Genomic DNA, 25,943 nt, shown 5'->3' on the forward strand with positions numbered 1-25,943 from the left:
TCAATCATTGGTGGTGATATTCTTGGTTTAGATTGGATGAGACTTGTAAGGACTACAGGTCAGAGTCATTGATACTCTACAAGCTGCTGCTACTGTTGTCCTCCAGAGTTTGAGGCCTCTTGAGGGCCATATTGCAGAAGCATCTGTTTAAAAAATTTTTGGAATTTAGTAGACGTCCTTTATATTCAAATTTATTATTTTTTCCACTTCTAAGTGAAAGTTTTAGTTTTATGGAGCTCCCATTAGATTATAAGCTGTCTTAGATTTCTGAATTTTCCTAAAGTCCAGATTCACAGAAGGAAAATAAGCCATAGAAGTTTTCTTTACAGCCATCATTCCCTTGACTACTAAATACAAAACGCTCTTAGATGATTTTAAAATGGCGTTACTATAGGTGAACATAAAATTTCAACTGTTGATAATGAAAGTACAGCATCAGGTAAAAAAAAGTTATAATTTAAATGATTTGTGTAGTTTAGTGCTCAACCTCAACTTTTTCCCTTAATATCAATTTTTCTCCTTAAACTCCTTAAAGAAAATTTTCTTCTTTTCTTGGCTTTCATATTAATCTATTTCAATTCAAATACAATGGTAATTGCTAGTTAGGACCATCCTTTGCAACCTTATAGAATTTACTTCCATAAAATATGGCTAATGTCTAATAAAGACTCATAATTCAGCCTTCTGGTTCTGTCATACTTATCCTCTGGTCGGGGGTTGGAAAATCTATCTTGATTACACACACACACACACACACACACACAAAAGCTTCCAGAAACTGCCCTACATAGATCTTAAAGTTATATTCCTCAAGTTTCCAATGCTGGAACTTCCTCTTTCAAATTTACCTCTTTCAAAGCTCACCTTTTATTAAAGACACAAGTCTAAAATTGGGATGAAAGTTTGATATTGGGATGAAATGAGGTATGTATGAATGACTGAACATTACAAAGGAGGATATTTTACTTTACCCTAACATAGCAAGGATATACAGTGAGTATACAAGCTCATTTTCTCTGGATACACTGCCCCAATCCCTAACCTCATTTTTATCTCCATCTGGAAATGCATCTGATAAGTTAGTTATCAGGGTATATTCTCATCAGTTAAGTCTTCCTAGAAACAAGATTCAAGAAACCACCTAGTCATGGTTATTCCACCTTCCAGGGCAGCATCAATTTGTCATAGACATAATTTCTGGGAGGTGGTACACTTGGCTTGGGCAGTCAGGTGCATAATGATGCAACTATTATTCAATAGGGGCAAACTTCTCACTCTGAGATGAAAAACTTTTATTTTGCCATTTGGGGACAAGTTGAGGACTACTTAGGTTAGAAATAGTTATATTGTCCTTAGTGAGAAGCATCACATGGTCCCATGTCTGGACTATCCCTACCTTTTTCCTCATTGCATTGAGTATCTTTCTTTTCTCCCCAAATCCTGCCTTCAAACTAGTATGCTTACCATACATACTGATATTCCGATATTCTAACTTCTCATTTTTGTAATTTGCTCATTTCCACTGACCTACTATTCCACTCCACCTCAGAGATATCCATAATCTTGATCTTGCCATCCTGCAAAAATGTTCCACATCCATGCTCATGAAATCTGAAATTCCTTTATCTGATCATAGTCCTTTATCATTCACTCTTTTCCTGTACCGTACAAATCTTAATCCTGTTCTTCATATCTTTACTTTGAGGTCTAATGACTACTACACACATTATCTTTTTTTAGGTCATCACCTTTACTAGCTATACTATTGTTCCCATCCCCTGCTAACCCAGTTCAATTAACCTTTTCTCTTGAGTCTATTGCTACTTATCTTAACAGGGATCATATCTTGTTAATTCTCAATCTTAGATATTCCCATCATCACCATTCTGTTGTCATAATTCTGAACAAAGTTGGAGAAAGTCATGAAACTGTGCTGAACTATGCATGAAACTGAGTCCATTACAGATAATGTTACATAAATGTAACTGGGCCCTCACTGAAATAAGACAATCCTTTTATACCTCAATAATAAATTCATTATCCCATTCAACATAACAGCTATTCCAAATCTTTTCTTTCTTTCTTTCTTATTATATTTTATTTTTCAAAATAGCAAAAATCTGTTTTTTCTCCTTCTCCCATTCAGTTGAGATGGAAGTATTGTGATTGAAATTAAAGTAAACTAAGGCACAAAGTTCTGAGCACATATCGACTTTATGGTAAGTCTAGCAATTACCAGTAAAAAGGATCTCAACTCAGTCAGTCAGACCTAGCTCAGTGTTTGAGAGGATCCAGAGAAAAATGTGGGAGAAAAGAGATAATAGACTGACTACCAAATTAAAGATCTACAGAGCCATTGTGCTGACCTCACTGTTGTATACCTCTGAGCCCTGACAGACCAGCACCATGCAGGAAAATGAATTGCTTCTATTTTAATTGTCTTAGGAAAAGTCTGAAGATCACCTGGCAGGATAAGGTACCAGACACCGAGGTCGTTTCTTGAACTAAACTGCCAACCATTCCATCCCTACTACAGTGAGCACAACTTTGTTGGGCTGATTGTTCAAATGATAAATGTATGCTTGCCAAAAAGAATATTTTATGGAGAACTCACACAGGACAAGAGTTCACAGGCTGGTCAAAAAAAGTGATGCAAGGACACTCTCAAGGTCTTTCTTAAGAATTTTAGAATTGGTTGACATGGGAGATGCTGACACAGGACCTCCCAGCAGAGTATGCCTTTATGGAGAAGATGCTGTGATCTATGAGCAAAGCAGAACTGAATTAGCCCAGAAGAAACTCAAGATCTGCCAAGTTAGAGAATCCACTCCTAATGTTCATGGGGACTATTTGTGTCTGATCTGTGGCTGAGCATTCTGAGCTCATATTGGTTTGATCAGCCACAGCCAGACACACAATAACTCAATTCTAACATAGGGATATCATTTTGGTTCAATCAGTCAAAAGACTATGAACTAGGGCTTACTAGCTTTCACATAGTTTGGGGAAGTACAAGAGAACAAGGAACAGGGACCATAAAACAATATGATTGGTTCCAAAGTCTGAAGTGTCATAAATGATAGAAAACAATATGATTGTCTGAAAGTTTGAGATGCAGGCTCACAACAACTACTCCTTTCATCTAGTTGCCAGGGAAAGCTTATTGGGTAGGGGGAGGGTTAACAAGGTTCATGGTTTGTTAGTCATAGCAATAATCATTTCTTTAAGAACAGACAGCATTGCAGAGAAAGGAGACTTCCTGGAACCCATTTTCATCTTTAAGGCTTGTTAGTGAGATAGCAGTTCTCTCTTAATTAAACGCAGGCAGTAAGATGTGTCGGGACAATATGTTCCTTTAATTAAGATGATTTGTGGGACAACTTAACTCAGAAAGGAAAGCTTACCTTTTGACCTTAACTCGGAAAAAAAAATGGCTTACACAATTTTACAACATATTTGGGGTAATATAGAATAAAATTACAAAATAGGACCAAAATAAATTTGACTTTCTCAAAAGAAAAAAAAATCACTGTTACAAATATGTATAGTGAAACAAAACAAATTTCCACATTAACCATAGTCCTCCAAAAAATGTCTCATTCTGTACCAAGTTCTCCATCTCTATCTGAAGACAAATTACATGTTTAAATATGAGTACTCTAAAATGTAGTTGATAATCACACTGAACAGAGTTCCTAATACTTTTGAAGTTTCTAATTCTGTTCACTTCTCTCTAAATCAATTCATTTATGTCTTGCCAAATTTCTATGAAAACAATTCTTTCACCATTTTTTACAGAAAAATAATATTCCATCACATTTATATACTATAACTTATTCAGGTCTTCCTCAGTTTGTAGGCATCCTCTCAAATTCCCATACTTTGTCATCTCAAAAAGCATTATTTTTTATATGTCCTTAGAGTACTTTGCTTAAAACTAATTCCTCCCTTATACTACTCTCCCATTAATCCCCTTTTATTCTTTCTCACATTACCCTCATAAATCAAATTTATTTTTTGTACTTAATTGTATTTGTGGGTATAAGTGTATATTCTTTTCTCCTTTGATTCAGCTGAAAGTAAAGTTATAGAATCTAGATAGATTATTCTTGGTATCTCAAGCTCTCTACTCCTTATAGTGATGATTGCTAAATCATATATAATCCCAACTATATCTTAGGAGTATTTGAATTCTTTTTTCTGGCTACTTTCAGTATTATTTTTCTTTTATGTGAATTTTGGATTTTGACTATAATGATCCTGGAAATTTTCATTTGATGATGATTCTTTCTATTTCTACTTTACCCTCTGGCCCTAAGGGCTCTGGAAAGTTTTCTTTAAAGATTTCTTGAACTATGATATCTAGGTTCTTCTTATGGTCATGACATTCTAATGAATAGATTCTTAAATTTTTTCTCTTTGATCTGTTTTCCAGATCAGTTGTTTCTTTTATAGGATACCCTAATATTTTCTTCTATTTTTTTCAGACTTTTAACTTTGTTTTGCAATTTTTTGTTGCCTCATGGAATCATTGGTTTCCATTTGGTCCATTTTAATTTCCAGGGAGCCTGTTGTTTGGGCAAAATTTTGTATCCTCTTGTATGTCAAACTATTTTTGTCAATTTTTTTTTATCATTAGACTTAGTGAAGTTCTTAATACTTGTTGACTGACTCAATAACTTCAGTTTTCTTATCTGTAAATTCAAGGGACTGAATAAATTTTCTTTAGGATCTTTTCCATCTTTATATCCCATAAATATCTATATATCTAAATATACACATATAGCTATGTATACACATTGCTACACATGTATAAATACATTCACATACACCATGGTATATTTTTGCATGTCTGTTTGTACATATGTGTACACCTTTCTATGCATCCATCTGTATCTATAGTTGTATTTATACTTATATATCCAATTCTTTATTTGCATACAGACAATACAGGCCCTCTCCTTAGCACATGTATGACTTTAATTGTAGTAATCCTTGGCAAAAAGAAGTATCATGACAGTAGAGAGCTAGCCTCAAAGTCAAGATCTGAGTTTATATTCCACACCTGACACATAATTCCAGTATGAACTCTCAAAATTATTTAATCTCTTAGTATTTGGGTTAATATTCTAAAACTCTACTTTGCAGACTATTCTAAATATTCTAAAACTCTACATCTATATTCCTCATCTGTAATTTTCCCTTAAGAGTTAAATCAACAGGTACAGTCTCTATCCTATTATATTGTAAAACTTGTTCTCCAGGAACCTAGAGATAACTTCTTTTTGATGATTCTAATTTGTTTTTCTAACTCGAAAATTTCTGTATCCAAATATTATATGAAATTATCAGCCTGTAAGTAAGTGATTAAAGTCACTCACATTAATAAAATGAAATTTACAAGTGAAAAGGGAATTTAACAGTATAGCAATGTCTCATTGCATCTTAGTATTTTCAGTTCCTTATGATGTATTGATTTCTCTTATGGTGGATAGATTTGTCATTTAAAATTTAATTTGCCTTATTTATTTTCCTAATTTCAATTGCTATATCAATGAATATTTGGATTTTTTGAAATTAATTTGACATACAAGGACATTTTTATAAAATAAATGAGTTCAATTATGTTGGTTTCATTTCATTGAGATGATCTTTGCACAATGTAACCATTTCTATAAGAAAAAAAAGGAAAATTAATGTGTTTTACTTTAAAACTTTTATATGCATCTACATTCCAAAAGCGACAAGATGATATAGTGGATAGCGCGCTGGGATTGGAGTCAGGAAGACCTAAATTCAAATGTGACTTACTGTGTGATCCTCCCCAAGTCACTTAATTCTATTGCCTCAGTTTCCTCATCTATTAAAATGAACTATAGAAGGAAATGGCAAACCACTCCACAGTCTTTGCTAAAAAACCCTAAATGGGATCACCAAGTGTTGAAAATGACTGAACAATAATGGTGTTGGTTCTTTTTCTATATTTGGCTGGGCAGCTTAATGCTGCAGTGAATAGAGCATCTGACCTGAAGTCAGGAAGACTCATTTTTTTTTTAGTTCAAATCCAATCTCAGCACTTATTGATTATGTGACCCTGGACAAGTCACTTAACCCTATTTGCCTCAATTTCCTCATCTGTAAGATGATCTGGAAAAGGAAATGACAAACCACTCCCGTGTCCATGCCAAGAAAACCCTAAATGGGATCACAAAGAATTGAGTGTAACTGAAAGGACTGAACATTCATTTCATACATCTATATTATGTTCCCATTTTTGAAATGTAATAACTATTCTTCTATTACAGCGAAAAATGTTTTAATGATTCACTAATTCACTTATTCTGCAATCCTAAACGTAAGTATTTCAAGTTTCCTCAAAACTTTAATTCAATTTATACTACCTAAAAGAATATTTTAGTAATTAGTATTTGTTAAAGAAACACCAAGCAAATTGTATTACCTGTTTCTTTCATCCTGTTTTATTTTTAATAGCTTGTGGAAAACAACTAGTAGTTCAAGAAAACAACCATAAAATTGTTGGTGGGAATAATGCCAGGGAAGGGGCATGGCCTTGGATGGTTTCCCTGTTTTACAATAAACGCCTTTTGTGTGGTGCTTCTCTTATTAACAATGAATGGTTGGTCTCTGCAGCACATTGTGTATATGGGTAAGTTGGAGGCTTCTAGGTCTAAGTAAATATGTTAGTGCTAGTTGGAGCTCAACTATCAACCAGTGTGTCAATCATTGTGTTCCTCCCAGCTTTATGTCATCTACATATTTCATAAGTATACCATGTTTAACATTATTAAGTCACTGATAAAACTATTAAATAGCAAAGGGCCAAGTACAAATTCCTGAGGTATCCATTAAAGAACTGCTACTATGTTGACACTAAACTATTAACAACTACTCTTTGAATACAATTATCTAATCATTTCTGAATCCATTAGATTATCAATTGGTTTATAGTTCTTCATCTTCTATTTGAGAATAGTATGAGATATTTTATCAAAACTTCTTTAAAATATAAGTAAACTGTATCTATAACATTTTCCTCATGTACTTGTTTGTAGTTCTATCAAAAAAGGAAATTAGTTTAATATATGACTTGTTCTTGGTCAGTCTATGATGGTTCTTTCTAATACCCGCTTCTTTTTCTAGATATTAACTAACTCAAGCTCATTGGTCTATACTTTTTTTTCTTCTAAATCAGGGCACCATTTGTTCTTCTCTAATCTTTTGTTATTTCTCCTGTTTTCTATAATCTTTCACAGATCACTGATTCCACAAACATATCTGGTTCTTTCAGGACCTGAGCATATATCTTGTCCAAGTGACTTGAATTCATCAAAGGCAATCTTAGCTTCTTATTTATCTTGAGTATCAAGCCACTGATAGTCATTTTTATTTTGTCATTTACTAAATTGTCATTTGCAATGTAAAAGTCTTACTCTTTTACACAGAAAACAAAATGGAATAGAAATTGAGTAGTTGTGGCTTTCTTTATGTTGTCAATTATTATCATCTCATCTGCTTCAAGCAAGTCCTTGCCCAGTGATGATTCTTTAGCATGAAGATATTCATTAACAATAACACTAGGAAGTCCTATATATGTTCAAGATGTACTATGCAAATGTATTTAATCTGAATTGTTAGAAAATTAAGGATATATTTATATGGTATATAGCTAATTATTCTGTCATACAATTATATATACAAAACCTCCCCGATTAATATATTTAAGCCTTATGATTCAGATATTCACTATGTACCCAAATTTGCCATCTTGAATTCCCAATATTTCCCTTGTGGCCCCCCCACCTGGTTCTTTTCAACTAATTGCTGCTGGGGACATTTCTAAATGCTTTCAATTTGGTGTCCACACTCCTTACTGAAAGGAGTGATAGTATCTAATATTAGGGGCATTCAGAAGCCTATAAATTACTTAAGAAAATAAAATGAATTGAAAGAATATTGATAAATGGAGATCTTTGGAGAGCCTCCTAGAGATGCCTGAAGCAGGGTGGACTGTAATTGTAATTTTTTTAAAATTTTACCCCTCTAGGAGGAATTTAATACCATCACAGTGGGAAGCAATCATGGGCCTTCACTCTACATTGAATCTGACAAATTCTCAAACAGTAATTCGAGTGATTGATCAAATTATCATAAATCCACATTACAACAAGCGGACAAAAGACAGTGACATTGCCCTGATGCATCTTGAATTCAAAGTGAATTACACAGGTAAAAAAAATAAATCATTATGTATGATTATGTAAGTCATTATGTAAATATATTCTGTTTGAATTTATTTAAACAATTTATCAAAATTAATTTGGTATTCAAAAATATGGAAATTAGTCATAGACATTATGGCAAATATAACTGGGTAAAGAAAACAAAATAATTTAATTAGTTTAACTAAGGTGTCTGACAGTAATTTTCCAAAAAGTGATCAAGTAGAGTTAAATGTATCAAACTTTCCACAGCAGTGAAATCAAATGAACAAAATACTAAAAAAGGAAAGAACCAAATCTATATACATGACTTACCTATCTCTACCTATCTTAGAGCCTTAACAGAATTAACATATAGAAATCTTAGATCTATATTTTAAAGAGCTCAAAATACCAAAGGAACAAATCAGACACTTACTATGTAACTAACTGATTAAAAAGTACTGGAAACTATCCATGTTGTGGTGACTTTTCAAAATATGTAGAATTATAGGTTTGATTGGAAGGGGGCTCACCTCGTATTGATTGAGGGGTAGCTATGTTGTATGATAGAAAGAGTATTGAACTTGGGGTTGAGAAACCTTAATTACTCAAAGTCTCAGAAGTCTCAGATTTTTTAGCTGTGAAATAGAAATAAAAAATTCACTCTTTAACTCATAGTGCCAATGTGCAGGAACCATTTTAAATATACAATTTTAAATATGAGCTATTGATTTAAATAAAAAGATGCCTCAAAAGTACAAGATTCCTTATATGAGTACTATAAAGAGAACCTGAAAGAGAAATGAGATTAGATGTTGAGATCTATTAATAGGAACTAGAAAAATTTAAAAGACCATATAAAAATCTCAGAATTAAGATAGATTTTAGATAATTTAGATGGACCCTAAAGATATTTATACCTATTTATTACAGAAAAGCAAGGAGGCAGGAAAAAAAGACAGAAATAGAGACAGAAAAGAGACAGACACATAGAGACAGCACAGGAAGAGACACACAAAGAGACAAACAGAAACAGACCGATATAAAAACAATTAAGTAGGAATGAAAATAGAGAGAGACAGAAAAACAAAGAGCTAGAGACAGGAGAGACAAATACACAAAAAAAATCAAAAACTCCATGGTCTATCTTCAGCAACTGGCTTGTCTTATATGGTGATGTGCTCTTTTTAGACGAAGTGTTACCATGAATATTTCAGCTAGAGTGCTAAGATTTTTAGCTCTTTCACTATGTAAGCAGCAATCAATAAAATATAATTGGAAGAATTTGTCTCCTTTTTTCTCCCTTAGAGCTTCCATTTGAGGTTATTTCTTACCTCTAGGCCAGAAACGGGAAAGGATTTCTTTCTGTGATATACAAATTCTACCTAAATAAAAAGCTCCTGCTCTTAGTAACCCACTATTTTCAGTAGTCTGTTTTGTTTTTCAAACGCCTTTGAGAATTTTATGGAGATGACTGGCTAGGGATGAAAGTATGAATACAGTCTGTCCTAGAGGCAAGTTTATTGTCTCTCTGCATGTCTTCACAAGCAATTGAGGTATACAGATTTTATACCCTTTGTAAGATAGAGAATATATCTTTCATATATAAAAGTTTTCTGCTTTATATTTCATTGTCTCTGTCAATCCCTAAAACAATGTTTTGCTGTTCTCACTAAGCACCCTCTCTTGCATTAGGTTGACATTATTTTTTAAAGTATCAAGGAAATGTAATACACATAATATGCCTACATTTTAAAAATATTTGACAATGTTTTTGATGCTATTCTTGTGAAAAAGATGGAGAAATATGAGCAAGCATAATACTAAGTAGTATAGTTAGATTTTTTCAGAATAGCCAGACTATTAAACTGTTCTGTTGATCCAAAATATTGATAAATATATTCAAGAATGTGTATCATATTTACAGAATATACCAGGAGGTATATCTAATATATCAAATTAGAATTCAAAAATATATCTGAAGTCTAATATAACAAATAATAGTATAGGGTATAGCAACAATAGAGTAGACTAAAATAGAAGAATAAAATAGTTAGTAGAAATAAATGTCCTAAACTTGGCTTCAAAAAAAAGCATAAGATGAACAACTAATGACTGGACAATAAGTAGTGCATCTGAAAAAGTCTAGAAATTTTAGTGAACTACAAGTTGGGTTTGAATCAAAAGAGTGCTATATGGTCGTTAAAAATGCCACATTGAGGCATAGTTTACAGGACTAAAGAGGTGATAATCCTAATGTATTCTTCCCTTCTCAATATTGGAATATTGTATTCAATTTGGGCACCACATTTTAAGTTGATAAAGTGATGAGCACCCAGAGGAAGATGAAAAACCTATGAGACAATTTCATAGGAAATCTGAAGGAATCTTAGATCTTATCAAGTTCAATTTCATCATTTTTCAGAAGAGGAAATTGAGGCACAAAGAAGTAAGTGATTCATAAAAGATCATATAGAATTAAATGGAGAAAATTGGGATCCTTACTCTGAGTAAGAATCTCTAACTCTTGCCTCCAAATCCAGCATCCTTTTTACTATATCTCCACCATAAATTGGAAAGAACTAAGTACTGAAAGAATTACAAATCTTTATCCTGAAGAAGAGAAGACTGGAAGTGAGGGTGGAGGAAGCAATGACATGATTACTATCTACTGGTATTAGTCAATAAATAATAAGTATCATTTATATAGCACTTACTATGTGCCAGGTATTATGCTAAGCACATTGCAAATATCTAATTTGAGTCTCACAATAATCCTGTTGGGTTTTTATTGTTGTTTAAGACATATGTCACACTTTTAAACCCCATTTGGGGTTTTCTTGGCAAAGACATTAGAGTGGTTTGTCATTTCCTTTTCTAGCTCATTTTACAGATAAGAAACTAAGACAAACAGATTTAAATTATTTTCATTTTACTCTTAAGGAAGCTGAGGCAAACAGAGAATAAGTGGCCCAAAAGCCACATGTGAATTCAGTCTTCCTGACTCTAGGCCCAGTGCTCTAGCTACTATTTGGTCAAATCAAATTAACAAACATTTATTGTGTAAAAATATTGTGAATACAAAGAAAGGCAAATGCAATCTCTCTTCTCAAGGATCTCACATTCTAATGGGAATTAAATCCTAATTATGAAAACTTCCTAACCTTTTGAGCTGTCTTGTAGTTAAATCTGCCACTTTGGAAGGTAGAGTATTTTCCCTCTGAAATACTCTTTTTTAAATAAATATTTTCAATAAATAAATTTTAAATAATAGGTTTTTATTTTCAAAATAGATACAAAAACCTTGTGTTACAAACTTTTCTCCCTTCCTTCTTCTCAACCCCTCCTCTAGACAGCAAGTAATCCAATATATGTCAAACATGTGCAATTCTTTTATACATATTTCCACAATTTTCATGTTGCACCAAAAAATCAGATCAAAAAGAAAAAAAAGCAAACAAACAACAACAAAAAGGGTGAAAATCCTATGTTGTGGTCCATACTCATTCCCCACAGTCTTCTCCCTGGATGCAGATGGCTCTCTCCATCACAAGTCTATTGGAATTATCCTGAATCACCTCATTGTTTAAAAAAGAACCACATCCATTCCTTCTGAAATTCTTTAAGAAAAAGCTGAACGGCTACTTCTCAGGAATGTTGCAAAGGGATTTCTTATTTTGGGATTAGATGGTGAATTGACCATTAATTTGTAAAGTTATGAAAAGGGGACAGACACACCTGATTCTTGAATTATTCAGGAAAGACTATAACTGGAGGCAAGAAACAGGCAATTACACTTTAAGCCTAATTAGTCATAGAGTGCATTGGGGGGAAAGCATATAAAGGCAGAGACAAAAGTACAGAGATAGATAACATGAGAATAAGGAATAGGATGGTGAAGGCAGACAATATAAGGAAGGGAATGAGTCACTTATCTTAATTAAGGATTAGCAGTGGGAGCCCACAAGCTGCAGGGACCCTTATAAGGAGGAAGGAAGAGGGCTCAGAAAAGAGGCCGGAAATTGAATCTCATTTTTATAGATTTTTTTTTTGGAGAAAAATGACTAACTTTATCTGTGCCACATTGGGTTTTTTGATTAACATATCTAAATCATTTCATCAATACCATTTGGTGTTCTGCTGGTCTTACCAAGGATGTCTGGAACTTGGAATGAGATTTATGTATCATAAGACCAAAAGGGCCTCCCTGACTGCTGTGCCTAGATGACTTCTGCTGATTTAACACAATACCAGGATATGAATGTGGGTGTAATATAATGTAATTTGTAAATTATGCACCTTTGATCTTTGTGATGCTCTGTGAATAATTGCTATGTGACTACTAATTTTTCCTTTCAATTTTACTTCCTATTATTGCACTGTCATGCTTGTTGGATATAAACTAACTTTCCTAACTAAAAGTGGATGGAGGTGTGGTGGTAAGGTGGACCAGAACAAGGCCCAGTGTTAATACAAATGGCTGCTAAGGTTATTTCCAATTTTGAATGTGTGATTACTTTAAAATTATTTTGTGGTAGTAGCATCATTTAAAAAAATATTTGGTATAAGTAGACAAAATCAAAAACTCTTTCTGTTAAATTTTAAATAGTTGACCTCTAAAAATTATGTCCTCTTCAGGACCATGAAAATGTAAACTAGATATATTAACTAGATAAGCTAGATATGTATTTTCCAGAATATACTTATTTTTAATTATTTTGACAGATTACATACAGCCTATTTGCCTACCTGAAGCAATTCAAGTCTTTCCTCCAGGAATGAACTGTTTTATTGCTGGCTGGGGTAGAATAATACATCAAGGTAAATAATCAAATTCAAGAAATATTTGCTACTGCATAGTTAGAAAATTATATTATGAAAGTGTAATTATAAAAACATAATTATGCTAGATTGTGTTAATAATGTGTTTGTGTGCAATGATCCATAATGTTTTTAAAGTTGTAATTCCATATTGTATGCTTTTTGTCAGCCCCTGCTCTCCCTAAAAGTTTTATAAAGATTTTGTTAATTTTTAAATTAATGTGTTATTTTAAAGTGTTATTTATTTAGTGTTATTTAAAAATATATTAAAAATTTCAAGATGCATAAGGATGTGTCATGAAATCAGACTGAGGAATCAAAATTTAAATATGTTAAGGGCATTAAAGTACTATTTGAACCAAAATTAAATTATGATATTTTAATTAATGGAAATTAAATACTTCTATCAAAACCATTCTAGGAAAACATTTCTAAGCATCTTCCATTTTAACAAAAATGGTCTGATTAATTAAAAATCTCGGAAAAGACCAGATATCATATTTCTATGCTACAAAAACAATAAATTCATCTTTGCCTCCCTTGGCCTTTATTTTATCATGTATAAAATGAAAGGCTTGGTCTCAGATGATATTCAAGGTCTCTAATATTCCACAATTCTATCTTTCTACCAAAGAACTTTAATAATTATCCTGATAGAATAGAATAGAATAATAGAATAAATCCTGAATTTAAGGATTTAAATTGGTTCTCCACTGAAGTTTCCAAACAAAGTAAATATTTATCTTTGCAAGATGTTTTCCAACCATCCCATTACTTTGAATGAGATCTTGAAAGATTAAATTAAAGAAAAATCTCTTAATCAAAGATTAACCCTCTATCTAAATACAACATCTCTAAAATAGTTATTTGGTAGCCTTTCATAAGACCAATGACAAGAATATGCTAGTAGATTTTTAATAACTTGCTCTCTGGTGGACATGGGGGAATATACCAAAACAAACAAATTATTATTAACATTTTTAATATTTTCTTTCTCTCTTAAGTAAATATTAGACAATCAACAAAGCAACAAGTCAAACCCTGATTTTTAGCATTTTCTGATTTCAAAGGTATAAGTATTCATGTTGAAAATTTTAACAATTGGCTCTTTCAAACCAATTCAACTCTTCCCTTTCAGTATGAAATTATTCAAAACAAAGTCTGAAGTACAAGCAAATTCAAACAAGTCCTTACTGATTTCAGGTTGAAAAATGCACAAACCTTACGGAAAGAGAGGAAAAATCCAAATACAAATATTCATAACCAAAATGTATGTGTGTACTTTTCTAGAAAAGGGATAAAGTCAAGTCCTTGCTTAATTGTTCTAAAATCACTTTTTTTCTCTTTTAAAAAATGTCTTTCTTTAGTTCTTCTAAGAATTCTTGTTAGGTTTATGTCCGATCTGATGAGGTTAGTGGCAAAGAGTTGTTAAAATCCCCTGTCGCACACAGATTCTTCATGAAAGAATTCATGAAACTCGAAGTATTAATTGGCAAAAATGAAAGTTTATTGTTGGATAGGAAGCCAGTTTTGCTAAGAGACTGACTTGTATGGTGGAAAAGTCCTATTGGGGAAATGGAGGCTGACACTGAGAACAGAATGCCTTCTCAGGGTCCTAGTAGCTGCTTTGAACCTTCTGCAAGAAACTGTTAGGGAAATGGAAGTTGACACTGAGAACAGAATGCCTTCTCAGTGGTCAGGGTTCTACCCAGCTGCTTTAGACTTTCTTCAAAGAGTCAGTTTAGAAACTGCCCTTTAAAAGGAGTCTTGAGGCTTCAGAAAACCCAGGTCCCAGGCTTAGATGCTTATCAGTTTTCAGCCCAGATCTCCTATTGAAATTAACACTTCAAAAGGGGTGCTTTTTGACTAGGATTTCTAACTGAATCAAAGGGTTTGGCATCCCCAAAAGATAACTTATTTGGGTGGAGACTCCAAAAGAGATCACAGATCAAAAGGGAACACCGTTTCAGAGTGATAATCTTAAAGGAAACAGTTTCAATAAAGAGAACAGTTTCCCTCACCCTTCATAATCTGAATTTTTGTAGATGCTTGTTGTTGTTTTTAAGTTATTGTCTTCTTCTGAGCTTGTATCTTAAGCTTTCCTGTCTCCCTTAAAACTTTTTATGGGCAAGGTTCTTTTGTGGTTGTTGGAACATTTATAGCCTATTTCTTGATTTTTGAACCTTATTTAAAAATTAGTTAGATTCTGCTCACTTTGGGAGTGGAAGAGGGAATATCTAGCTTGAGCTTTTATGGTTAGATCTGTGCGCCTGTAAGTTTTCAATACTTCTAAGGTGATATATTCCAAGGAGAGTTACTCCTTGGTTACTTTTCTTCTATCTGTGCTCTATCTTTTCCCAGGTAGAGCCTCTGTTTTCTTGAAACCATAGACTGTAACTGCTTATCTCTGCCCTTGAACTAGGACCTGGACCTGGGTAAGAGGTGAAGGAACTACCAAATGGCACCCAGTCTTGCACCTAACATTAGCACAAGGGTCTTTTGTAATATCTTTCTGATTAAGAGTTTAATTCTCTTATAGTTCTTGGTACAACTATTGCCATGGTCTCCTTCATGAGGGCTGCCCTCTGCGTCCCCAGTCAGTTTCCTAGTCAGCCTTCATCCCTGTGACCATAGACCTATTTTTCATTCTTCCTAAGCTATCTTGGAGTGGAAACAAGTTACTATTGCTTATTTTAAGTTATCACATTCAAATTTTGATTTCAGGAATTTTTTAAAATTTGGTTAGAGGGTTAGGTTGGGAGAAATCAGAAGAAATATCATATTTCTTCTCCATATCAGCTCCACCCCTTCTTAATTGTTCTAAATTAATTTCTTTATTGTGGCAGGCTGTTTAAATGTATCATACATTCTGCATCCCTGATCATGTATAATACATCTGCATCTCTAATCAATCAATTAATCCATAACCATTTATTAGGTACCCATTAAGCAACTAGTAATACCAAAAAAAGGCAAAAAACTCTCCCTACTCTCAAAGAGCATAATGGAGGAAAAAATGAGCACAAGACTTTGTACAAACAAGATATAAACAGCATATGGATAGAGGGTATGAACAGTTGAAGGAAAGTCTTTGTTAAAAGTAGTCTTTGAGCTATATCATAAGGAAGTGAGAGATTCTGTGAGGCGAAAATGAGGAGATAGCACCTTCCAGGAATGGGAAAGGACCAATCCAAACATGAAAAGAGGAGTGCTATGTATAAGAAATGTAGAAATAGGGCAGTGTGACAGGACCAGAGAATGCAGAATGTTAAGTAATGTATAATGAGGCTAGAAAGATAAAACAAGTTCAACCTAAATGTTGCATTTTTCCTTTTTTCTTTTACTTGAAAAATTATGATTTTCAAATATTAAATTTAAGAATAAAATGCCTCATGGAGAGATATTTATACATGTTTATACATCATATTTAAAACTAAAATATATTTGACCACAGCTTATAGTTCAAAAATAAATTGTACTTTAAAATATATAAACCCTTAAGTACATAGAAAATTGACTTTACAAAAATTATACAATTAAATTTACTTCATTCCTATTTGTAACTAAAAGTGTTCATTTCTTAACTTCAGGCAATAGCTAAATAGTATGATGTGGGGGGGACAGAAGGGGAGAGGGAACATACTCAATTTACTTTAATAATTTATGGCCAAGAAAGAAAAGGCCAAGATGGCTAAGTGACAGGAAGTCATACAGCAAGAGCCACACTTTCCCAAATTCCTTGAAAAAACTTAGAAATCACATCAGACTGAAACCGTTTGGCAAAATCCAAGAAAAAGTCACAATGAATCATTTTTCCTACAGAAAGAGAAGTCTGACAATGATGAGAATCTGGCCACGAGACTCAGGGGAAGGCTGGAAGAGACTGAATTATAACTTTTTGCCTATTACCCACTTTCTGGTGACATATGTAGGACAGACTGAGGAGGGAACATGTACAAAAGAGAAGCTTTCTTTTAGGCACCTTCCACTGGAAAGCCCTGTGCAGTGTATTGAGATATGGGTTTGGAAGCTAAGCTGCAACAGTATGTCTCAGAGTCCAAAAGCAAAATTGAGCCATAGATGTAGTCTCAGCTCAGTCAGATTCCTGCAGAGAAATAATTAGGGCAGGAATCTTAGACAAAAGGGAAATCTGCCATTGTCATTCTTAACAAGCAGAACTTCCCAAAAATCTATTACTGTTCAACACCAAACCCAGATCAAGAGCTTGCAAAACTCAGAACAGAGGATAGTGGTCAGATTTTTCCCTGGATCAAAGTACTTTAGGAGCATTGAAAAGTTGCAAATCTCCAGCCTGAGTTGTCCCTGAGATTCTGAAATAACACAACACTCAATACCCAAGAAAGGAGCATTAGGGCCAGTCCAGATATGTCTTCCAGAAATTAATCCAAACCTTGACCTAAAATTAAAGTACAAAGTTAAGAAATACACTGAAAGAATGAAAAATAAACAAACAAAAAGAATCTCACCAGGAAAGCAGGTAGATTATGAAAAGCATTAAACACCAAAGGATTTTGTATTTGATTCTAAAGAGAAAAACTGGAGTTTATTGAATAAGGAGTGGGAAAGTGGGAAGTGACATGATCAGACTTGTAATTTTGGAAAATTACTTTGGTAGCTAAATGGAGGATGGATTGGAGTGAGATGAAACAATTCAGAGAGACAACTAGCAGGCTATTGCAATTGTGGCAATGAAGGCCCACACTAAGGCAGTAGCAGTGTCAGAAGAGAGAAGGGGAAGTATTTTAGAGATGTTGCAAAAGCAAAATCAGTAGGCTTAACAACAGTTTGGGTATGGGAGAAGAGAAATAGGAATCCAAGATGACTCCCAGGTTGAGATACTGAGGGACAAGGAGGATGGTATTTATCCATACATTAATAGAAAAGTCAAAGCAAGTCGGGGTAGGGAAAATTTTGGGGAAAGAAAATGAGTTCCATTTCAGACATATGCTTAAGTTATCTACTGGAAATATAATTCAAAATGTCTGAAAGGCATTTGGATTTGGAAGATTAGAGGTTGGCAGAGAAATTGAGGCAGGAAAGATAAACTTAATAATCATAGAGATGGTAATTAAATACATGAGAGTTGATGAGATTTCCAAATGAAATAGTTAGAAAGAGAAGAGAGGATAATCCAAGAAAGGAACATGTGTGACCCGCATGAGAACCCAGGAAAGGAGACAGAGAAGTTGCAGTCAGAAAGGTAAAAGGAAAACCAAATAAGAACACTGTATCTTGAAAACCTAGAGAGAAGAGAATATCAAGGAGAATGAAGGAAAAAAAACCTCCAAAATATCTACAACCAAAACCTAAAATCGAAATACAGCGTGGGCAAAAATTCAACTAGAATTCCTGGAAGAGATGAAGCAAAGAGTGTTTCTTTTTTTTTTTAAGAGTTAATTTTTTTTTAATGAAAGGAGAGGACTAGAGAAAAATGGAAAAGAAAAAAAATCTATGGAAGAAAGAAGGGGAAGGGGAACTAATAGCTTGGCACAAAAGAGGTACAAATCTATGCCCAAGAAACAAATTCCTAGTAAATTAGAATAAAACAAACAAAAGCCATCAATTCCATAAGACAACAAGAAATATTGAAACAAAGTCAAAACTAGAAGAAAATATAAGTCATCTTGTAGCAAAAATAACTGAGCTAAAAAAGAGATCAAGGAGAAAAAAATTTATTAATCACTGGATCATTTGAATGACCAAAGAGAGAGAGTGCGACAGAGGCAGAGACAGAAAGAGAGAAAGAGAAAGATAACCTATTTCAAGAGATCTTAAAAGAAAACTTCTTAGATTTTCTCAGAATCAAAGAGGAAAACGGAAATAGAAAGAATCTACTGGTCATTTCCAGAAAGAAACCTCAAAATGGAGGCAAATTGAGGGAGGGATTAGTTCTAAGCAAAGCAGACTCTAAGAATGTATAAAAATATGTATGGTTCTTTTTGAGATTGCAGAAGAAAAAAAAAGAAATCTAAAAGGATGCCATAAATTGGCAAATAGCTGAAAAAGTTATGATGAATAAATTATGGAATATTAGTGTCATAAGAAATGATGGAGAGGATAGTTTAAGAGAAATCTGGAAAACTTGCATGTATAAAGTAAACAGAAGCAACATAATATTTTATACAATGACAACAATATATTGAAGACAACTTTAAAAGAATTAGAAACTCATAAAAATAAAAATAAAAAAAGAATTTAAAACTCTTTTTAGTGGAATAATCAACCATGATTTCAGAGGACAAATGATGGAACCTGCTATCCATCTCCTGATAAAGGGGTGAAGAACTTAGAATGAATGAGACATTTATTTTGTCTGTGACCAATGGGAAAATTTTTTTTGTTTACCATATATGTTTTTCAGGGGGATTTTTAAAAATTCTCAATCTGAAGTTTGGAAAGGATAATGGCATGTGGGAGAAAAGCAGATTTTTTAATTTTAAAAACAATGAAACAATTTTTAAAATGTGTATAATGAAATTATAGTTATTTCTTTATTTTCATGGCATTTTAATACATTTTATGAAACTATCATGTCTATTCCATTTAATTCAGTCAAATACAAATTTTTCCATTTATTGACTCTAATGTGCCAAATACCTAGCCAACTATTGTTGGTGCAGAGATGAGCTGATAATTATAAATTAAGCACCTAGAGATTTTAAAATAATATTCCAAAATTGGATGTATATGTGTGAATGAAGTTATGTGTATTGCCCAGGTAAGTTATATATATCTATTTGCGTCTGTCTAAACATGGCTAATAGGGGAGCATAGTAAATATCTCCAGAGTCTCATCTGCCCCTTGGCCCACTCTTTTCCAAGGGAGACCTTGATTTCTTCCAGGAAGGGAATAATAAACATAGCTAGCCACTCAGGTCTCATCATAAAGAGGGACTGGGTTAGTATTATATCTACATTTTCTCCTAAATATTATTCATCTAAAATAAAAAATATATTATTAATCTAGGGGAAATACTTTTCTGGTTTTGAGTTGTGCCCCGGTCGCTATCCCTCATAGGAGATTGAATGACTACATTGATATATCCAAAGCTTCCCTTCCATCTAATTCCTGTTACACAAATACTATCACGCATACTGAATAGTGAGTTAACCTATTTATCTAAGCAAACATATCAAAAATGTTATTCATAGGTAAATATATCAGAGAATATACAGAATGAATGAGTTCTTCCACTGTGAGGGTAAGATCTCAAATTGACTGAGAAAGTCCTTGATGTTATCCAAAGTGAAATTCCCAGAAGCCTCTCATATCAAGTTCAGAATAAGGACATATTTGAGGTGCCTGCTGTTCTTTATAACATCTTCTTCCCAGAGTTTTTCTCTCCCTCTAGGAGAAAATGTATAATTGAAGCTGAAAAGACAGAACACACAGCTCTCTGCCAACTTCTCACCAGCTCTGCCCCCAATTAGGCCTGCAGCTTTCAGTGGTTGTTCTCTCTAACCATGAGAGGGTCATAAGAAAATGTCAGTCTCAAGCACTGGGTTACAAAGATACAGCTAACTTTTAATTATTAATTATTGTAGGGACAGAATTGAAATGTTTTTACATTTGAAATATAAATACGGTGGTAATTCCCAAAGATGCTTTCCCTAAAAATCTGACTTTTTCTTCCACCAAATATTTAAACAGAATTACTTACAAGAAGCTAAAGACATTGATTCCACCTCTCTGATAATACTGAAGTCTGTAAATTTAGCTGTGATTTTTATAGAAGATAACATTGAGTGGCTTTCCTACAGCAGATTCATTGTCCCCACTCAAGGAGAGTTCATTCCTGACTGCTACTAAACATTAGAAGTAAATGGAAAGTTCATTCTGTATTTAAATTAAAACAAATATTTTTGTTCTGTTTTCTGGACCAAAGTGCCATAAATTCAACTGATAATGATGAATTCATTCATTCGGCCATCACACTGATTTTAATATGAATTGCTACTTCCATAACTTCATTGCTCTCTTGAGAAACCAATTTGAAAATGGTTATCATCGACCTTCTCTGAAATACCAGACACCTGCTTCTTCAGTTTTCTTTGAATCCCACCTGGATCTGTTGTTTCAGAAAATTTGGGTTTATTTTTTCTGTTGATGAATCTACTTTATAAAAGTCATTGAAGCATATTCTTGCTACAATGTGTCTTATTTCTTTTTTCCATCACTATAGAGCACAATCTGATTACTTTTAGACCTGTATATGATATGGTAGTAGGTTAAGCTGTCTGCTATACAACCTACACCTGTTTTACAGTCTTAAAAAGGCTGAATGATATTATACATAAGCATCTCTTCAAATGATTAAAGAAGTACAGCTTTTGAATAAGTTTTCACTCATGTATATGAATCAAAGTCTTTGTTGTAGGTCTTTTAAAAAAAACACACACACAAAAAAACATGAACACATGAATACACCATTTCTCTCCTGCCTTGCCAAAATTACTCAAAATACCCAAATACCAGTTAGTTTTCTAAATCATTGCACCGAGAAGTTCTTTATTTTTATTCATTTGATGAAATCCACAGATGGACTACAAGGTTTTTATTATATGCCTTAAAGGAAATGTTTTAGCATTTTGGTTCATTATATAAACACTCAGCAAGCACTCCGTAATGAGAGGGGATATGTGGATAAATAAGTCTGATGGTGGTTCTTTGTGCAATGCATTTTGATCATTTTAATGTATCGGATATATTCTACCATTTTACAGGCTCTACTGCTACCATACTACAAGAAGCCCAAATCCCTCTTATATCAAACGAGAAATGTCAACAACAAATGTTGGAATACATTATTACTGAAAATATGATATGTGCAGGCTATGAAGAAGGAGGAGTTGATTCCTGTCAGGTAAATATTTAAAAGCACTCCTTAACAATGTCAGAATAAATAGTTAACTGCATTATGTTTCTTTATCATCCAGAAGGTAACAACAAAAAAGAAGAGACTGAATATCTCATCATTTTTTTTGTCTTACTGAACTATGTCCTTACACCTTGGAGGTGGGGGGTAAGACTGAGTTTCCAAACCCCTGAAACTGGCCGAGAGCTAAGATTGTGGTCCAGTTGTCTGAAAATAATTGCTGTTGGAAAATAGGCAAGCATGCGGCTAAAAATAGGATATCAGGGAGCTTTGTAGAATAACTCACATGGATGTTTTTCTTGGAGCCACTACAACTATGTTTTATTATCCTTGAATCAACCAGCTTGATTTCATGGTGAATTGAAATGAAACTTGCTCAGTGGTATAAATATTTGTGCAAAATTCAAAATCTTATGATCCAGATGTGCTCAACTATGCTTATAATATAGCTGTACTCTTTGGGCAGCTTTGGTTATTATATCTCCCAGGAAGGACATGATTTGAGAACAAATAATTCATTTACTCTTAATTATTTTTAATATTTGAAGAAAATAAGAAACTAGCTATTAACCAGTTGCTGGCCAAATACAAACTACGTTCTAGGAGAAAGTAAGATAACTAAGTTGATGCCTAAACATGATAATCTAATGTTGACTAAATTCATTATAGTTTTTAGAATAATTCAATATTTCAGTGGATTCATGAGCTCATCCAGTGTAGATACTGCCTTGGTGTTCCAAGTCACACCTTATGCTGTGTGATTCTTATGCATGTTTTTCCAGAAATTATCCTTAGAATGTCTACCTTAAACTCTGGAGATCTTCTTAGTTTTTAAGAATCCATGGGCACTAATGTAGAACTCTATAATTGACTAATTTACATGTTTTCTGTCAGAGACCATCTAATTCAAGAGTTCTTAAATATTTTTGTATTATGGACCCCTTTGATAGTCTGGTGAACCTGTGGAACTGATCTCAGAGTACTTTTAATGCATAAGTGTACATAGAATTTCAAAAGAAAACAATTATTTTGAAATACAATTATGTGAAAAAAATTTTTAAAACAAGTTTCACACCCCCAAGATAATAACTCCAGTTCTAGTTTAACCTATACCCAAAATGATGAAATCATGACTGTATTGAAGATATGAAATACAAACTTATATACCCTGAGGAAACTATGAGTGAAAACATTGTTGGGAGAAAAAACACTTTGCGAATTTTCAAGTACTATAGAAATGTGAGATGTTGTTATAATCATCATCATCACCACCTACTTAAGATAGCTTTAGGAATAAATAACAGATTTATTCCACAGCAATAGTAATTTAATGTGTTGCTTCTGCCAGATATTCTAAGAAGTTATTGTATTTATGAATTTTTGTATTTAATCTGTTCTCTGAAAATCTTAAAATTAAACCTAGCTGCCATATTTGTAATTTTCCATTTCATTTTCTAGGGAGATTCTGGTGGGCCATTAATGTGCCAAGAGAATAATAGATGGTTTCTTGCTGGTGCTACTTCATTCGGATACCAATGTGCACTGCCTAATCGTCCTGGGGTATATGTTCGAATACCAAAGTTTGTAAAATGGATAAAAAGTTTTACATCACCAATGTTAAGCAGAAAAATCTTGCTTTGATAGTTTCTTCATGCTATGTTAATTTATACTTCAGATCTTCTTTGTGTATACTTCCTCCCCTGGTACATCCATGCCTTCTTTATCATTTTCATCCATACCCTTTATAAAGAACAAATAGCCCTTCCCTTCATTTTGTTTCAATACCATTGTAACATATAAGTTGTCATTTTTGGCACCATTTATGCTTTCTACACAATAAGCCAACCTCCTTTTCTGGTCATGCATGATTTTTTAATTAATATGTCTACTCAAGTTGAACTTCGTCTTCTCTCTTTATACAAAGTTAGCATTTTCACTTCAGCACTGTTAAAATTAAAAACTTTAAGTCCACATATTAAAATATGATGTACCCAGGTTTTGATTATGACATAATATCAAGGACCTTCTTCTCTGTTGTTCTTATTTAAACATAAGATAAAAAGATCTCTGTTGATCTAAATTTTTTAAATAAGTAAAACAATGATATTTGTAATTTTTACATTCTCTCAACTCCAGATATAATATACTTATTATTCTTCAGTCATTTTATCTATTAATTTAAAATAATGACTAAAAATTCATTGTAAAATTGGCCAAAGAAGGATCACTGTATCACAAGTGAATTCTCATTAATACTATGGCATATGCTTTTTTAAAAATATTATTAAAATGCATAAACTTTAAACACATTAAAATGTACAGTAAATTTTAAATATGAAATATGCTGACTTTGTCTTATTACTTTAATTTCTTCATATTTTTCCATCTAGCTTCATCCCTCTGGGAAAATTCCTCCAATTCACACTGCCACTGGTAGAGTTCCTAAAAGAAAGACAGTTTCCTTGAACTCTAGGAGTAGCTTTGTGGGTTGCTGCTAATACTAGATCCCACAAGCCCCCACAAGTGTGTTTCCTGTTAATAATCAGACAGTAGAATCAATTAACTCTTAAGAAGCATTTACTCAAATGATAGCAAGAATGGTAATTACAGAGCATTTCTTCCCTTCTCCTCCACCAAAACACACACACACACACACACACACACACACACACACACACACACACTCCATGCAATATATTCTCCAATAACATCTGTTGTAGGGAAAGTGGCAATAAATTTAAAATATAATGGTTATAAGGATTATGCACAGTGAATATATGTGGCCAAGATAAGTCATGACTGGAATTTCCAAACCTTAAAGTCCTTTCTTTCTTTGGAGAATCTTTACAAAATTCCTTCTAGAGGAAGGTATCAGTGTCAGTGATGGGTGAATCTCCTCCCAGGATACAGTATTTTAGTTAGACAGGCAGCTCAACTGGACTTACTACACACAGAGAATATTATCTCTATTGGATATGTTGGGCTAATGTTGTAATTTGGCCAATAAGTTGTCTCCTGATATAGCATAACCAAACTGGGAAAGTTGTAAGGACTAGACTGTCTCCTCTCAGAGCATAGTATCTGTTAGATGGGTTGTAGGCTTGTTCTTCAATGGGGAAATGCTACCTCCAGGCTCAGGCTATGCAGTTGCTCTTTTCAAATGACATATTGATATGCTCTTTAAGAAATGGCTCTGCCATTAAACTGACATATACCTTGCCCCTTTTACATAAGGCCTTAACTCTGAGATTTGTTACTTCCCAGGAATGAAGTAAGAGATGTATAATCTCTCTGTCTTTGGTTTCAAACTGGATTCCCTTGGTAAGGGAAATTTCCCTGGATTATAGTATTCATTCAAGTACATCTCCCAGATTCCTACTGGATTTTATGCAAAATGAGTACCTTGGGACTTTCAAGGCATGGAGGCATTCTGTATCCTTAGGAAAGTACATTATCTTTTCTGAATTATTTAAAGCCTCAGAGTACCTTCTAAGATATTAAATGATTCATTTTTACCTGTTGGGCCCTAATTTAGTTATATATGTCTTTGCCTCTTCTGACCCTCAATTTTGCTTAAATCTAAATATTATACTTTGAGAGCCAGAATTAGATTTAACCTTGACTTGATTCAACAACTACTGTGTGCAAAATTAATGATGGGTATCATTGATGGATTAGAAGAAGAAAGCACACAAAAATGCTTGTGATTCATATGGAGATTCAAGACATGGTTACATGAAGAAAAAAAAATACACTATCTTTAATGGTTACTTAAATGCCCAAAGTAAATGATACAATTGTTTAGAGAAAGGAAAATAAAATGTTTGACTTTAGAGCAAGAAAAATCCTTAAAATCATCTAGTTCCATTCTTTTGTTTTACCAATAGGAAACTAAGGCTCAGAGAGATTAATAGTACTTCCAAAGTCATACATGTATTATCAGAAGTGGAATTTAGAGCAATAATTTTGTATCTAAAATTCATTTCATTGCACCAAAACTTTT

General features: G+C 33.3%; 1 protein-coding gene across 1 annotated transcript in view; it reads left to right on the forward strand.

Moving 5' to 3' along the window:
- The window catches only part of TMPRSS15 (transmembrane serine protease 15), a 131,128-nt gene extending 106,934 nt beyond the window's left edge, over positions 1-24,194 (forward strand). Inside the window, exons 20-25 of the mRNA XM_012544342.2 lie at positions 6,306-6,355; positions 6,493-6,667; positions 8,066-8,247; positions 12,948-13,043; positions 21,789-21,928; positions 23,399-24,194. Coding sequence (XP_012399796.1) covers positions 6,306-6,355; positions 6,493-6,667; positions 8,066-8,247; positions 12,948-13,043; positions 21,789-21,928; positions 23,399-23,581 — 826 coding nt within the window. The 3' untranslated portion in view covers positions 23,582-24,194. The remainder of the gene's footprint in view (positions 1-6,305; positions 6,356-6,492; positions 6,668-8,065; positions 8,248-12,947; positions 13,044-21,788; positions 21,929-23,398) is intronic.
- Positions 24,195-25,943: the final 1,749 nt, after the last annotated feature.

The sequence above is a fragment of the Sarcophilus harrisii genome, chromosome 3 (assembly GCF_902635505.1).
Source record: "Sarcophilus harrisii chromosome 3, mSarHar1.11, whole genome shotgun sequence".
Taxonomy (NCBI): domain Eukaryota; kingdom Metazoa; phylum Chordata; class Mammalia; order Dasyuromorphia; family Dasyuridae; genus Sarcophilus; species Sarcophilus harrisii.